General features: G+C 39.7%; 1 protein-coding gene across 1 annotated transcript in view; it reads left to right on the top strand.

Moving 5' to 3' along the window:
• LOC121441872 (putative Polycomb group protein ASXL3) overlaps positions 1 to 13,583 on the top strand; it is a 147,948-nt gene that overhangs the window by 119,406 nt on the left and 14,959 nt on the right. The window contains exons 9-10 of the mRNA XM_041643204.1: positions 9,123 to 9,219; positions 12,565 to 12,670. Of these exons, the coding sequence (XP_041499138.1) occupies positions 9,123 to 9,219; positions 12,565 to 12,670 (203 nt within the window). The remainder of the gene's footprint in view (positions 1 to 9,122; positions 9,220 to 12,564; positions 12,671 to 13,583) is intronic.

Below are 13,583 nucleotides of genomic sequence, written 5' to 3'. Positions count from 1 at the left end.
GAAAATAATGAGACTGCCTGCATTGAATTTAAATAATATTTTAATTTATTTGTTGAGAATTTCATCCATATGTGCAATGGCTTTTTTCATATCTACCTCCTATTCCCCCTTCCAACTCGCCCATGGTCCCCTCTCCAATGTACCTCCCTCCCAATTGCACGTCCTCTTTTGTATAACCTGCTGACTCCAATTACTGCTGTCAGTGTTTGCATGAGTACAGGACTCAGCCTACCGGGGCTCATTTCGCTGAATAAATCTGACTATCCATTCCCAACACCCATCAGTTGTCTATAACTCCTTAGATAGGGGCTTCTTCATGACCTCTTCCCCTACCCATGTTAGAATGCTGACCGGATTTATCTTGTGCAAGTCTTATTTAGGGAAGCACAGCTATCAAGAGTGTATAAGTGTGACAGACCTGCCATATCCAGGAAACACTATTTCTCATCAGTCCCCAAACTTCTGTTCCTTGCAGTCTTTCTATATTTTCTTCCATGCTGTTCCCTGAGCCTTGGGAAGGTGGGCACAGGAGAAAGATGAGCACTTGGTGTCCGTTAACCCTGGTGCTCTGGCCAGCTGTGGCTGTGTCTGCTGCTGTCTATAGCCGGGTTTCACCTTGATGTCCTGCAAAAAGAAAGAGTTATGATACCATTTTTTCATAGTTTTTCTTCAATTCCATATGATTACATTGAATGTTTCATTCTGCCATTCTGGAAATATGTTAAAAAATTATTCCAAGTCCAGATCTTAAGATGTTTTCATTTATTGGTTATCCAGGGATTTCATAAGAAGCACAAACATGGTCATTTGATTTAAATGGTTTGTCTGCTCCCGACCTCACACATTGCTGTGTGTAATTTTCCTGACTATAGTCTCAGAAAGTAGTTGTCCCACAAGACACTGATAATTGCTTTATGAAAAGATTACAAGCTGATACATTTTGTAGACATTGTGTAACTCATTCTTATGCATAAGAACCCATAAAAATACCAGGATACTGGAGAATGTTTATGCTAGGAAAATAAATAAGTAACTACATTTAATAGTAGACACAAACTATTGGAACTGTACCTATTGGAAGAAAATTTTCTCTTAGATGCATTTACCTAAAGTTATCTACTATATTAGCTGTTTTGGAAAACACAGTTTGGGGAATATTGGCTTAGTCTATATCTGAAAGTAATTATCAAACATCACTTGCAAAACATTATTTAGCACATTCTTATCCTATTTCTGTATCCTATTTCTTTTAGTGATGCTTTTTCTCTGTTTTACTCGTGTCTCTTATGCTTGTGTATTTCTTTTTTTTACGTTTAGAATATTACTTTAATTAAGAAAAAAAATTAAAATTAACCCTCAACAATAAGGAAATATTTATGGCTTTGTGGCTTTTCTTTTCTTCCCTTTCCTCTCGTCATTTTCTTTTTTTTATTTTATTTTATTTTTTTAATTTATTTATTTATTAAGGATTTCTGCCTCCTCCCCGCCACCGCCTCCCATTTCCCTCCCCCTCCCCCGATCAAGTCCCCCTCCCTCATCTGCTCGAAGAGCAATCAGGGTTCCCTGACCTGTGGGAAGTCCAAGGACCGCCCACCTCTATCCAGGTCTAGTGAGGTGAGCATCCAAACTGCCTAGGCTCTCCCAAAGCCAATACGTGCAGTAGGATCAAAAACCCGCTGCCATTGTTCTTGAGTTCTCAGTATTCCTCATTGTCCACTATGTTCAGCAAGTCCGGCACGAATCTATGAACACCTGATTTTCGATAAAGGAGCTAAAAATATACAAGTGGAAAAAAGAGAGCATCTTCAACAAATTGTGCTGGCGAAACTGGATGTCAATCTGTAAAAGAATGAAAATAGATCCATATCTATCACCATGCACAAAACTCAAGTCCAAATGGATTAAAGACCTCAATATCAGTCCGAACACACTGAACCTGATAGAAGAGAAAGTGGGAAGTACTCTACAGCACATGGGCACAGGAGACCACTTCCTACGTATAACCCCAGCAGCACAGACACTAAGGGCATCATTGAATAAATGGGACCTCCTGAGACTGAGAAGCTTCTGTAAAGCAAAGGACACTGCTTTGTGTATTTCTGAAGAAAGAAATTCCTTCCTGCAAGGGAAACCTGAACATATATATTCAGTCTCCTGAGCTGTCTACATCCCACTGAGTGATCGGTTATAAAAACGAGAACTCGCTCTTTAGGGGAAGAGTGTTCTCACTTTAATTCACACCAGAGTTCTTGACCAAATAGGATGTAGTGACTCAGTGGCAAGATCTCAGAGCTCATTGCTCTCCAGAATGACACTGTATTAGAATCAGTGTCCTGCGAGTGTCCCCCTGTCTAAGTTGCCTTTCCTCTAAAGATCATATTGATTATTTTTAGTGGAAACAACAGCTTGCACAGTGCTCTGTATACTATGTTGACCTAAATAATGCTAAATGGTTTGATGGGTGTTAGCACATGCATGATGTACATCATCCCCTCCCTTACACCTGTGCTAGCTCCTCATCTTCCCACACTCCCTCCCCTTACACCTGTGCTAGCTCATCATCTCCACCACTCCCTCCCCTTATACCTGTGCTAGCTCATCATCTCCCCACACTCCCTCCCTAGCACCTGTGCTAGCTCATCATTCCCCCACACTCCCTCCCCTCACACCTGTGCTAGCTCATCATTGCCCCCACACTCCTTCCCCTTATACCTGTGCTAGCTCATCATCATCATTCACCCCACACTCCCTCCCCTTATACCTGTGATAGTTCATCATCTTCCACGCACACTCTTCCCCTTACACCTATGATGCTGCTTCCTCTATTTTCCTACCTGACTCTGTGGTTTTGTTTCATTCTCTAAGAAGTGTCTCCTTCTCCACACACTTTCTGTCATAAGCACTCTTCAGCATCCCACTTGAAGCCCTCTTATGATTCAGTCATATTCCTTGGGTAGTCTCATACACACATTGTACACATGTTTATGATTAAGCCTACTCTTCAAATAATTCCTGATTATTCTCATTGCTGTCTTACTATTGAGATCTCTGCCTTTGTTCGTGGTGGGGGATGCTTTTTTCCTGGGAACAAACTCACTGACTGAACCTGGGGTCACTTAGGTTAGGAATAAACCCTAGTGATCCTTTTGTCTGTGAGGAGGGAGGGTTACAGATGAGAACCACTATACTATTCATCACCGCCTGTCCCAGCTCCTCTCATGTTTCTAATGGATTTCAGCAATCGCAACATATTAATGATTCTGGGTAGTATGAAGCTATACTTCTCAATATGGTAGCCAGTTGCCAGTCATATAACTGCTCATGACTGGAGATATGGCTGCTTTGTGTTAAGATACCATGAACAGAATTACAACTGAATAACAAATAATTTTCAAAGAGAATATAAAATATCTCACAAACAATATTTAAAATAATTACATGTTAAAAATAAAAATTTAAGTAGGTCAAATTAAATAAAATGAATTTTTAAAAATAGTTTCATGTTTTCTTTTTCTTTTGCAATGTAGAGACAAAACTAAATTCACACATGAAAGTTGTTGGATTGCTGCCAGATAGCTCTGTTTTACAGTATGTCCACACATAGAAGTCTGAACTGTCCCTTTCAGATGCCAGATTTTATCATGACTGGCTAAAGATCCCAAGGTTTCTGACTCCATTGGGCTGGGGCCTGAATGCTGTATAGAGTACAGGGCTCAGGAGGTCCTATTGCTGGACATTCTGCCCATGGTATTGACTACCTTGCTTCCTCTCTTCCCCTCACCCACAACTCAATACTCTGTTTTTATTTCTCGCCTTGCTCTTTCCACTTCTTCCAGGTGTGGTGACAGTTAGTCCCCTATTAACAGTGAGTATGAGGAGGGCCGCCCTGCACTGTTTCAGCCAGCTCTCTACTTGGCTGCATACACTAACTTGATTCTTTTCGTCAGGTTTTTGCTTTACGAATGAAATCTAAGTTGCGTGTGTTTCTAGGTGTGAGTTGTTGTTTGCCAGTTTTCTTTATTCTCTACACTTCTCTCTGCTCCTCTAGTAAGAGTTCTCATTGTGTTGGGAAATCACCTGGAAGGGAAACAAAATAAGACAAAGAAAAATAGTGTTAAAGATTATCTCTAAGCCAGGCGGTGGTGGCACATGCCTTTAATCCCAGCACTTGGGAGGCAGAGGCAGGCGGATCTCTGTGACTTCGAGACCAGCCTGGTCTACAAGAGCTAGTTCCAGGACAGGCTCCAAAACCACAGAGAAACCCTGTCTCGAAAAAAAAACAAACAAACAAACAAACAAACAAACAAAAGATTATCTCTAGCTTGGTGGTCTTTTTTGCCAATGCTTGGGAGATGCTAGAGGAAGAAGAGGAGTTCTAATTTCATCATCATTGACAAGGAAAGACCATCCTGGACTATATGAATCCTGCCCACCCCACATCTTCTCACGCAGACATAATTTAAAAGATTAATTTATTAAATGTGAGTTCAGATATTAGATATTATTGCATAGTGTTTATATAACAATGTTTGTTTAATTCTTTGAATTCTATTTGACATCCATCTATTCCTAAATGTTTTTGTCATTGTTTTGTTGGTTTATTTAAAGGGAGGATTAATAGAATCTCAGTCTGGAGACCAGGATGAGCTAAAATTTGCTATGTATGTACCAAGGCTGTCATCAAAAACTCAGAGCAAACCTCCTGCCTAAACATCCAAAAAATATGATTACTGACATGTGTTAATACAACAAGATAAAATGTTTTAATAAGCAATGTCAAAGGCAGATGATAAACTCATCAAGAAAGATTAAATCTTTACATTGTGCCAGGATCTGTATATTAGCATATTTCTCTCTACTCTTATTACTTACCCTAGAGAAATCATATTGGTCAATTTTTCCCTTGTTAATTTAAAAGGAAGAATAGCTGATCAATAGTTTAGCTAGACACTTCATTATGAGAGAAGTTTTTTCAGAATGAGTGTTTCTATCATGCTTAATAAAAAAAACAGAATTTATAGTTCATCAATAAATAACTAACCTTTCAGAAATGTTTATTGTTCTAGTTCATTAAAGTGTTATTTCTTCCAGACAGTATTTTTAAAGACCATAAAATTAATAGTGCATTTTAAAAGTTTTATTGGCACGTATTTCCTAAGTCTCTTTCAGCTGTGGTGGTTAATTGTGCTGTCTTACATAGGCCAGGAACCTTACTTTTCGTGTACTTTCTATTTGAAAAGAAAATGATTTTCCTCTAGGGCTAGCTTCCACGTTCTAGAATGTGTTTATATCATACTTACTTTTTCCTGTGCTCAGATCTTGAGAATCTGTCAGAGCTAATCTGGTCTTTGTGTCTCAAATTTAGTAGCCAAGCCCCCAGCCTGGAAGAATATGTGAAACAAAAATTCTGTATGTGAGCTGCCAGAGATAAATTCCAAATCTTTCACTAACCAAAATAAGGGTAGCGAGGAAACCATTATGGAGAACACTAGAGATTCTGAACATCACATAGGTGGTTGAAGATACATCAGCTCCTTACATAACCCCAAACGCAGAACAAGTCAGACCTGCCCTTCTGTGTCTCATGCACACGTACTCCTCAGTGCACAGGTTCCTTTGCTCTGTGTGGAACTTGCCCTGCACCTGCTAATCTTATTTTAAATCCACCTTTGAAACAAGGATCTGAATCCATTTTCATGTCTCTCAGTGGATTAGCTTCACCACCAAGGTCCTCTGTCCATGTTTTAGGCATAGAAGCATATCCCTTAACATACTTGGCAACATTCTTGGAAGATCTTCTTGTCTTCAAGGGTAGACATTAACTTACTCCTGTCAGAGTGAAACTTGGTGTTTCTGATTTTCCTCTAAAATGCTCACGGTATGTTTACCTCTTTAATCCTGAAGACCTTCACACATCCAAGGTCTACCTTCCTTTGATCATCTGTCTCCTAAATTTTCCAATGGCATTTTAGTGATATCTCCATATCTTCTGCCCCTTTCTTTCTCATCTTCCCACATTCCTGAAGCTATCTTTGTAGGCATAGATCTTTTAGGCATTTTTTTTTTGAGTCTTCAACATTTTGGAGTTTTCTGTTACTTAGTGTATAGTGCATAGGCTTCATGGATTGTGACTCAGACTGAAAAGGGTCATGAAATATAGAAGTAAATTGAAGACAAAACATAGACCTGGAAACCATTTACCTAGAATTTCATATCTACTTGAGAAACACTCAGTAGGTCAGTTTTAGGAAGAATTTAAAGCCTGAGTTCCTTGGCTTATGTCTTATTTCTAATCATTCCTGTTTCCCATGGACCTGAGTTGTTCCCAGGTTGATTCTACAGATTGCCTTGAAACCTTTGATCTTGAGCAGAAGTCCACAACTGTGCAGACATGGGTGGGGCTAGGGCATGCAGTTATCCTGGCTGGTATGTATTTCATAGGTCTCTTGACACAGATGGAGTTTCACCATTGCTTGCTCATTCTAACACTTGTAGCACCTTTAGTGTGTTAGATGAAGACTACTCAGTCACGTATCATGGAGGGGGATAAAGGAATGGAAGGAAGTAAGGGAAAGGGAAAGAAAGAACAAGGATGATAACATGGGTTAGCTGCAGTCTGCAGTAGTCTTAAGCTGGACTTAATCTATGTTTGATATCCTTTCTATCTCCCCTTAAAACCCATTTATGACTATCCTTAGGCCAGCTTTTCTGCTGGTAGACCTGGTAGCAGGACCCAGGCATCACCCCTAAAGAGTCTGAGCCCATGGCCATCTTGGCATGAATCATTGCTGTGATTCTGCTTTGCATGCACCAAGATATGCCAGTGAATGCTCAGCATTTCCAGCATCCTCCTACCCATCCCTCTCTGGAATAGCAGCACTCTGCCTCTGGATGATTCCATCTGTGTAGTAGATCTTCTTTGCCTTGTGGTCCCACCATATGAGAGATGCAAGGTATCCAGGCAAATCTTAGCTACCATAGTCTTCTTAACTCTATCACTTAGACTATTACTAATGTAGAGATGGTTGTGCCTCCATATTAAATTTAGGAGTATTTGGAGATACTTTCAGATACTGCATCTTAGAAAGGGGTTGCTACTTATAACTCGTGGATCAGACATGCTATTAGTTTTCCAACAATGCACAGAGCATTCATAACCCCATATAAGAGTAGTACCAAAGTAAGCAACACCTCCCAGTAGAAGTAATTCACCTAGAACGGGGGTTTATAATCTCACTCAATCTAAAATTTAGATAACAAGATGCATGGAACAGGCTCTAGCTCATCCGACTTATTCTTAATTCTCAGATCCGTGCATACCAGCCATAGGCAACTTATCACCAAGTGGCACCTAGTTTTTTAGTGGTTAGAATAAATTCCAAAAATGCTATTCTAAAATTATCCAGTCAAAAGATAGAATGACTTGGATGTTTTCGCAAAAGATAGGACCTTGTCATGCTGACGATGAAGCTATACCACAGCTACTATATTACTTATTTCACAAGTCCCTATAATCAAATACCCTATAGGAAGCAACGTAGGGAACAGAGGCTTCATCTTGGCCTCATAGCTTGAGCATACAGTTCATCACGGTAGAGACATCATGATGGTGGCAGCAAGAGGCATCTGATTACAAAGCCTCTGAGCTAAGAGCAAGGCAGAGATGAATTTTGGCTCATAGCTTGTTTTCTTCTCTGCATTCTGGCTCCCAACCTATGGAGTGGTGTCACACACAATTAGAGTGGGTCTTCTTTATTAATTAGCCCAATAGAAACTCCTTCACAGGGTTTCCCAGAGGTTTGTATCCTGGATGATTCTGGATTTTGTGACAGTAGTAATCATTCCAACCACACAGAACCCAAATAAATGGAAAGGTTATAGAAGAACAAGCATTTTCTCTATGAAAACTGTATTAAAAACTTAAGGAGAGGAGTTTTTCTTCATTGCTAACACCTACACAAGGACCAGGTGGGTAAACTTATACTGGTGACCTAAAAACTATCTGTTAAATACTGGTAAAAATGGAGAGTAGACAAGGGATGGATGAAATACTGCGTTTGTGAATATTTTAGTGACTGCCAGTTCCTTCTTAGATGGAGATGGCCTTGTTAGTCACCAGCACACGTGTGTTCCTCATGCTGCCTTCTCTTGATTTCATTTTCAATGATCCAAACTTGGACAGACAGTATGTGTTTTGAGACTCCACATTCCTCTTTTCTCCTAAATAATACCTTATCTGTATATTCATGCAGACATTGTATTACATATTTAGGATTGTTATCATTTTAATGGATGAAGATAGAGTTTAGAAAAAATAATAAAAATGTATATATATATATATATATATATATATATATATATATATATATATGTGATATGCAATTGTGGGCTGGCAAGATGGCCCATACTTACTGCCATGCCTGATGCCCTGGGTTTGATCACCAGGAGCCACAAGGTGGAAGGAGAGAAGCAACTCAGCAAGGCATCCACTGACCTCTATATCCATACCACAGTATGCACACAGTATACGCATGTATATACATATATGCATTCTCTCCCACTACGTGCATACACATGCATACACTCAAATTATTTAACAGATCCTTGTTGTATCAGCTATATGAATTTACATGCTTGCTCTTCATATGGGTACTAACAAAATGGAAAATTACCCTGTCCTTATGTTCTTCATTCCACACCATGTCTGCTTTGTGCAAAGGATTCGTCCGTCACTGCTCATGCCCTCCTGTGCATTCCCTTAGCCTTTGTCTTTTAACTTCCTTCATTCCCCATCACTTAATGCTTAGCTGCTTGGCTCTGCTTCATCTTTTTATCTTCTATAGGCAATTCCCAGATACAGTTGGGGACAGAACTAATTGTCTCTGTGCTGGAAGTCAACAAGCAGAGTGCATGTGATTGATGCCCCGGAGTCATCTTTTGTTGAGTTCCTTTTCCTTTCCTTCCTTCCTCCTACATCAGGCATTAATACAAACACACACACACACACACACACACACACACACACACACCCTCTTAACACTACTCAGTTTCTGTTTATCTTTTGCATGCTTTCACTTTGAATTATTTCTGATGGACTATTGTTTTGTCCACTTATTTTTTAGATGGGAAGTGATGGAATTTTACGCCTCAGTACTTCAGCTCTAAATAATGAATTCTTTGCATACGCAGCACAAGGGTGGAAACAGCGACTGGCAGAAGGTAAATTTTAGTATCTTATTATTATGCAACATGCTATAGCAGGTACACTGTGTTAGGATACAGGTACTATGTTACAACACACACGCTCTGCTAGGCACATGCAGTGTGTTAGAGTGCACACACTCTGCTAAAACACATAGACTGTGTTAGAGTGTAGGTGCTGTGTTAGAGTGTAGGTACTGTGTTAGAGTGCACACACTCTGCTAGACACATGTACTGTGTTAGAGTGCACACACTCTGCTAGGGCACATGCACTGTATTAGAGTGCATACACTGCTAGAGCTATGGACTATGTACTGTACTATGCTACAGTGGACATATTCTACTAGAATACACATATTATGCTGAGTGCTCATGCTCTGTTAGAGCACATGTACTATGTTAGAGTACACTCCTGCGCTGCTGTGCATGTACTGTGTCAGAATACACATGCACATACAAACACACTGCTAGAGCTCATGGACTATCTTGGAGTACATGTACTAGGGTAGAATGTACTATATGTTCCCCACTGAAGCACACATACTATGCTAAAGTACACATGCATTATGAGAGCACACACGCTAGTAGTGCACTGTTAGAATACACACCCACGCTAGAATACACATGCTTGTTAGAGTAGAGTACACGCTGTGCTAGAGTACACACACTATGGTAAAATATGCTATACAAGAGTTTACACACTCTGAAGAGCAAAATACTCTAGAGTACACTGTGTGAAGTACACATGCTATGTGGAATATACAAACTGTAGAGTACACATACTCATTAGAATACACACATTGTAGAGTGCACACACTCTGTAGATTACACTCCGTACAGTACACTGTGTAGAGTACACACACTATGTAGAATATACAGACTATAGAGTACATATACTCAGTAGAGTTCACACACTGTAGAATACACACACTCTAGAGGGCACACACGCTGTAGATTACACTCCATACAGTACACTGTGTAGAGTACACACACTATGTAGAATATACAGACTATAGAGTACATATACTAAGTAGAGTTCCCACACTGTAGCATGCACACACTCTGTACAGTACACTGTGTAGAGTACACACACTATGTAGACTATACAGACTATAGAGTACATATACTCAGTAGAGTACACACACTGTAGAATACACACACTGTAGAGTACACACACTCTGTAGATTACACTCCGTACAGTACACTGTGTAGAGTACACACACTATGTAGAATATACAGACTATAGAGTACATATACTAAGTAGAGTTCCCACACTGTCGCATGCACACACTCTGTACAGTACACTGTGTAGAGTACACACACTATGTAGACTATACAGACTATAGAGTACATATACTCAGTAGAGTACACACACTGTAGAATACACACACTGTAGAGTACACACACTCTGTAGATTACACTCCGTACAGTACACTGTGTAGAGTACACACACTATGTAGAATATACAGACTATAGAGTACATATACTAAGCAGAGTACACACACTGTAGAATACACACACTGTAGAGTACACACACTTTCTAGAGCTCACTCTGTACAGTACTCTGCATAGCATACACTCACTGTAGACTACACACACTGTAGAGTGCACATACTCTGTAAAGTACACACTGTAGAGTGAACCTTCACATGCTGTATTGAGCTTTGTGTCTTCCTCTGACTTCCATGTTTCCCCTACTCCTCCCTGAAATGCAAATACATTTTCACTTAGTGCAGTTTCACCCTTTTCTAAAGGAGTTCACTAATTCTTTGATGATATTGGCCATTTTTTATTATCAGACATTTTTCAATAATGTGTAATATATCATAGACATTTCATATTCATTCTGATACATAATATCTTTGAAATTATGACATAGTTTAATCCGTTGTATTTTCTAAATCTCCTGAATTCTAAGGAAACTCTGACATTCCTTTTCCTGAAGGTTCTGTCATCATTTCCTTCCTTTGAGGTCAACCCAAGGTTTTGGAAAGACTAAAAGCATGAAATGCAGCACTTTACTCCCTCACTCCCAGTTCCTGGCCCTCTTGGATACCCACGCTACTCCTAGCACATTCTGATTGCAGTGGTTCACACCCTCCTCTCGGTCCTCGTGTGTCACCTCATTTCCTCAAACTGCGTTTTAGTCTCCTTAATTTACACTGTTACCCTATGTCATATCAAACGACATACCTTATGCATTCATAGTATATTTCAAATTGATCCTTGGGCCTGTATCTTTCCAGACCTTTCACACTTCCAGATCTCCTTTTTCCTAAGAAATGATTACCTCTAACCTAAGGTTTTCTTTTGAGCAGTACCTGTCCTCCAAGCAGCCCTGTTCACCACCTAGGTTTATGCTACTGTCTATAAGCTTCCAGTTCTTATGGGTCCCTGCCCCTCACCCCTATCTTTTTCCGGTGTTTGCAGATCTTGCTTGTTTGTTTCTCACACTCTTGGTTCCAACCCAAATGCTCTGTACTAAGCCTAGGATTTTCCCCTTACTTTTCGTTTTTCCTTCTGCTCTCTCCAAACTGCCACACCCACCCTCACACTTGGGTACTTTAATAGTATCTGCAACTCTACTTTTAATCTGATACCTATTGGTATCCTGACCATTGCTGGCCCACTTCCGCATGCATCTATCCCTCCATGCTGTTTAGGCAGGAGTCCTACGATTTCCCCACCCTCCTATCACCTGTCTTTCCACCCTGTTTACCTGGCTGTGCTCTTCCATCATGGGATGCCATCAGGAGCTCCTATCTCCGGAGGTGAATGCTGATCCCCCTTTAGAGTGTGCATTGGGTAGTTGACTCTTGTCTTCCTTTCTTACTTAATATAATCCAATATTCTGCTCAGAATTAGCCACTTGAAAGGACATAAATATGCATATTCATGTCTCCATGCCTTGTGATCTAATCACTTGCATAAGCCTGATCATCCTTTAAAAGTGAACTCAAAAATCAACTTCTGAGTGTAATCCTCTTTAATTGTCTTAGGAAAAATTAAGTGCTGCCCTATCTTTGCTTCCAATGCATATATTATTCTTATGGCCTGTACAGGGCTTTTTGACAATATTTCGTAGTCCATTATGTCTCTTCCGCTTCCATCAAGATGATTTCTTTCAGAACAGTGTACATACAGTTCCATTTTCAGCCCATAGCATGTCATAGTTAGGAGTTGGTCTAATGTGAAATGACCATTTGAGCAATGTTCATAAAAGGGGCAGTATCAGACATGTGATCATTGCACTTCTTACCTTTGATATTCAGTGAAGTTTACTCAAATGAATGATACAAGGTCTTTTTGAATTGGCAGAAGATATGATCATTTTAATTCAATTTATTGCCAATTTCTTACCAGGAGAATTTACCCCAGAAATGCAATTACGAATAAGACAAGAAATTGAGAAGGAAAAGAAAACAGAACCTTGGAAAGAAAAATTCTTTGAGAGGTTTTATGGAGAAAGGTAAGTATTAGAGCTTTTCTCTCATTTCTGTTAGAAGAAATGAAAATGTAATTCTCTGCTTCACATGGCACCCTCATACGCTGTAAAACTTAATAAACCTGTGATAAAAGGCAACGGTCCCCCAGTGTACGAAATTGTAGGTAAAATTATAGTGGCATATCAGCACTTAAAGTTTAAAAATGGGTTTTCAAGGTTTATAGCATGTTCATGAAAATTCATCTTATACCAAAAATTACATGTGGAATCCTAAAGAAATCAATTGTGATTTTCTTAAGTGGGTTTTGATCAAATTCTCTTAGTTTTATCGACATATTTTTCACTAATGAGTATTGCAAAGACAAGTAATTTTAGACACATTTACTTCTCAGACTTGTCCCTTCTAAACATTGACTTTATATGTCCATTGTGGTATATGTGTGCTGGAGAGAACCTGGGGGATTATGTTTCACTTTATCTGTGTAGCCTGATTTTATTTTAGATATGCTTGTGAGTTGATTTAATTTTTTAAACTTTGTGTGTATTTGTGTATGATGTGTGTGTGTGTGTGTGTGTGTATGTGTGTGTGTGTGTGTGTGTGTGTGTGTGTGTGTGTATGCAGTAATCTCATCATAGCAGCTGTTTAGAGGTCAGAGAACCACTGGCAGGAGTCAGCTTTTACTTTCCAGCTTGATGACCCAGGGTCTCTGCCACTGTATTGTGTATTCTAGGCTAGCCTGCCTAGAGCCTTCAGTTGAGTCACCTATCTGTCTCCCATCTCACTGTAGGTGTTCAGGGATTACATGTGCACCCCATTCTATCCAGCTTTTTGCATGGGTTCTGAAGATCAATCTTTGGTCATTATGGTTGTATGGCTAGGACTTTTATCTGCTGAGCCATCTTCCTGGCCACGCTTCTTTATAAAAATGCACAATAG

Source organism: Microtus oregoni, unplaced genomic scaffold (genome assembly GCF_018167655.1).
Source record: "Microtus oregoni isolate MIOR12 unplaced genomic scaffold, Mior012 000082F_ref0000272, whole genome shotgun sequence".
Classification (NCBI taxonomy): Eukaryota; Metazoa; Chordata; class Mammalia; order Rodentia; family Cricetidae; genus Microtus; species Microtus oregoni.
Note: the sequence above shows the minus strand (reverse complement) of the source record. Positions and strands in the feature narration are given on the sequence as shown.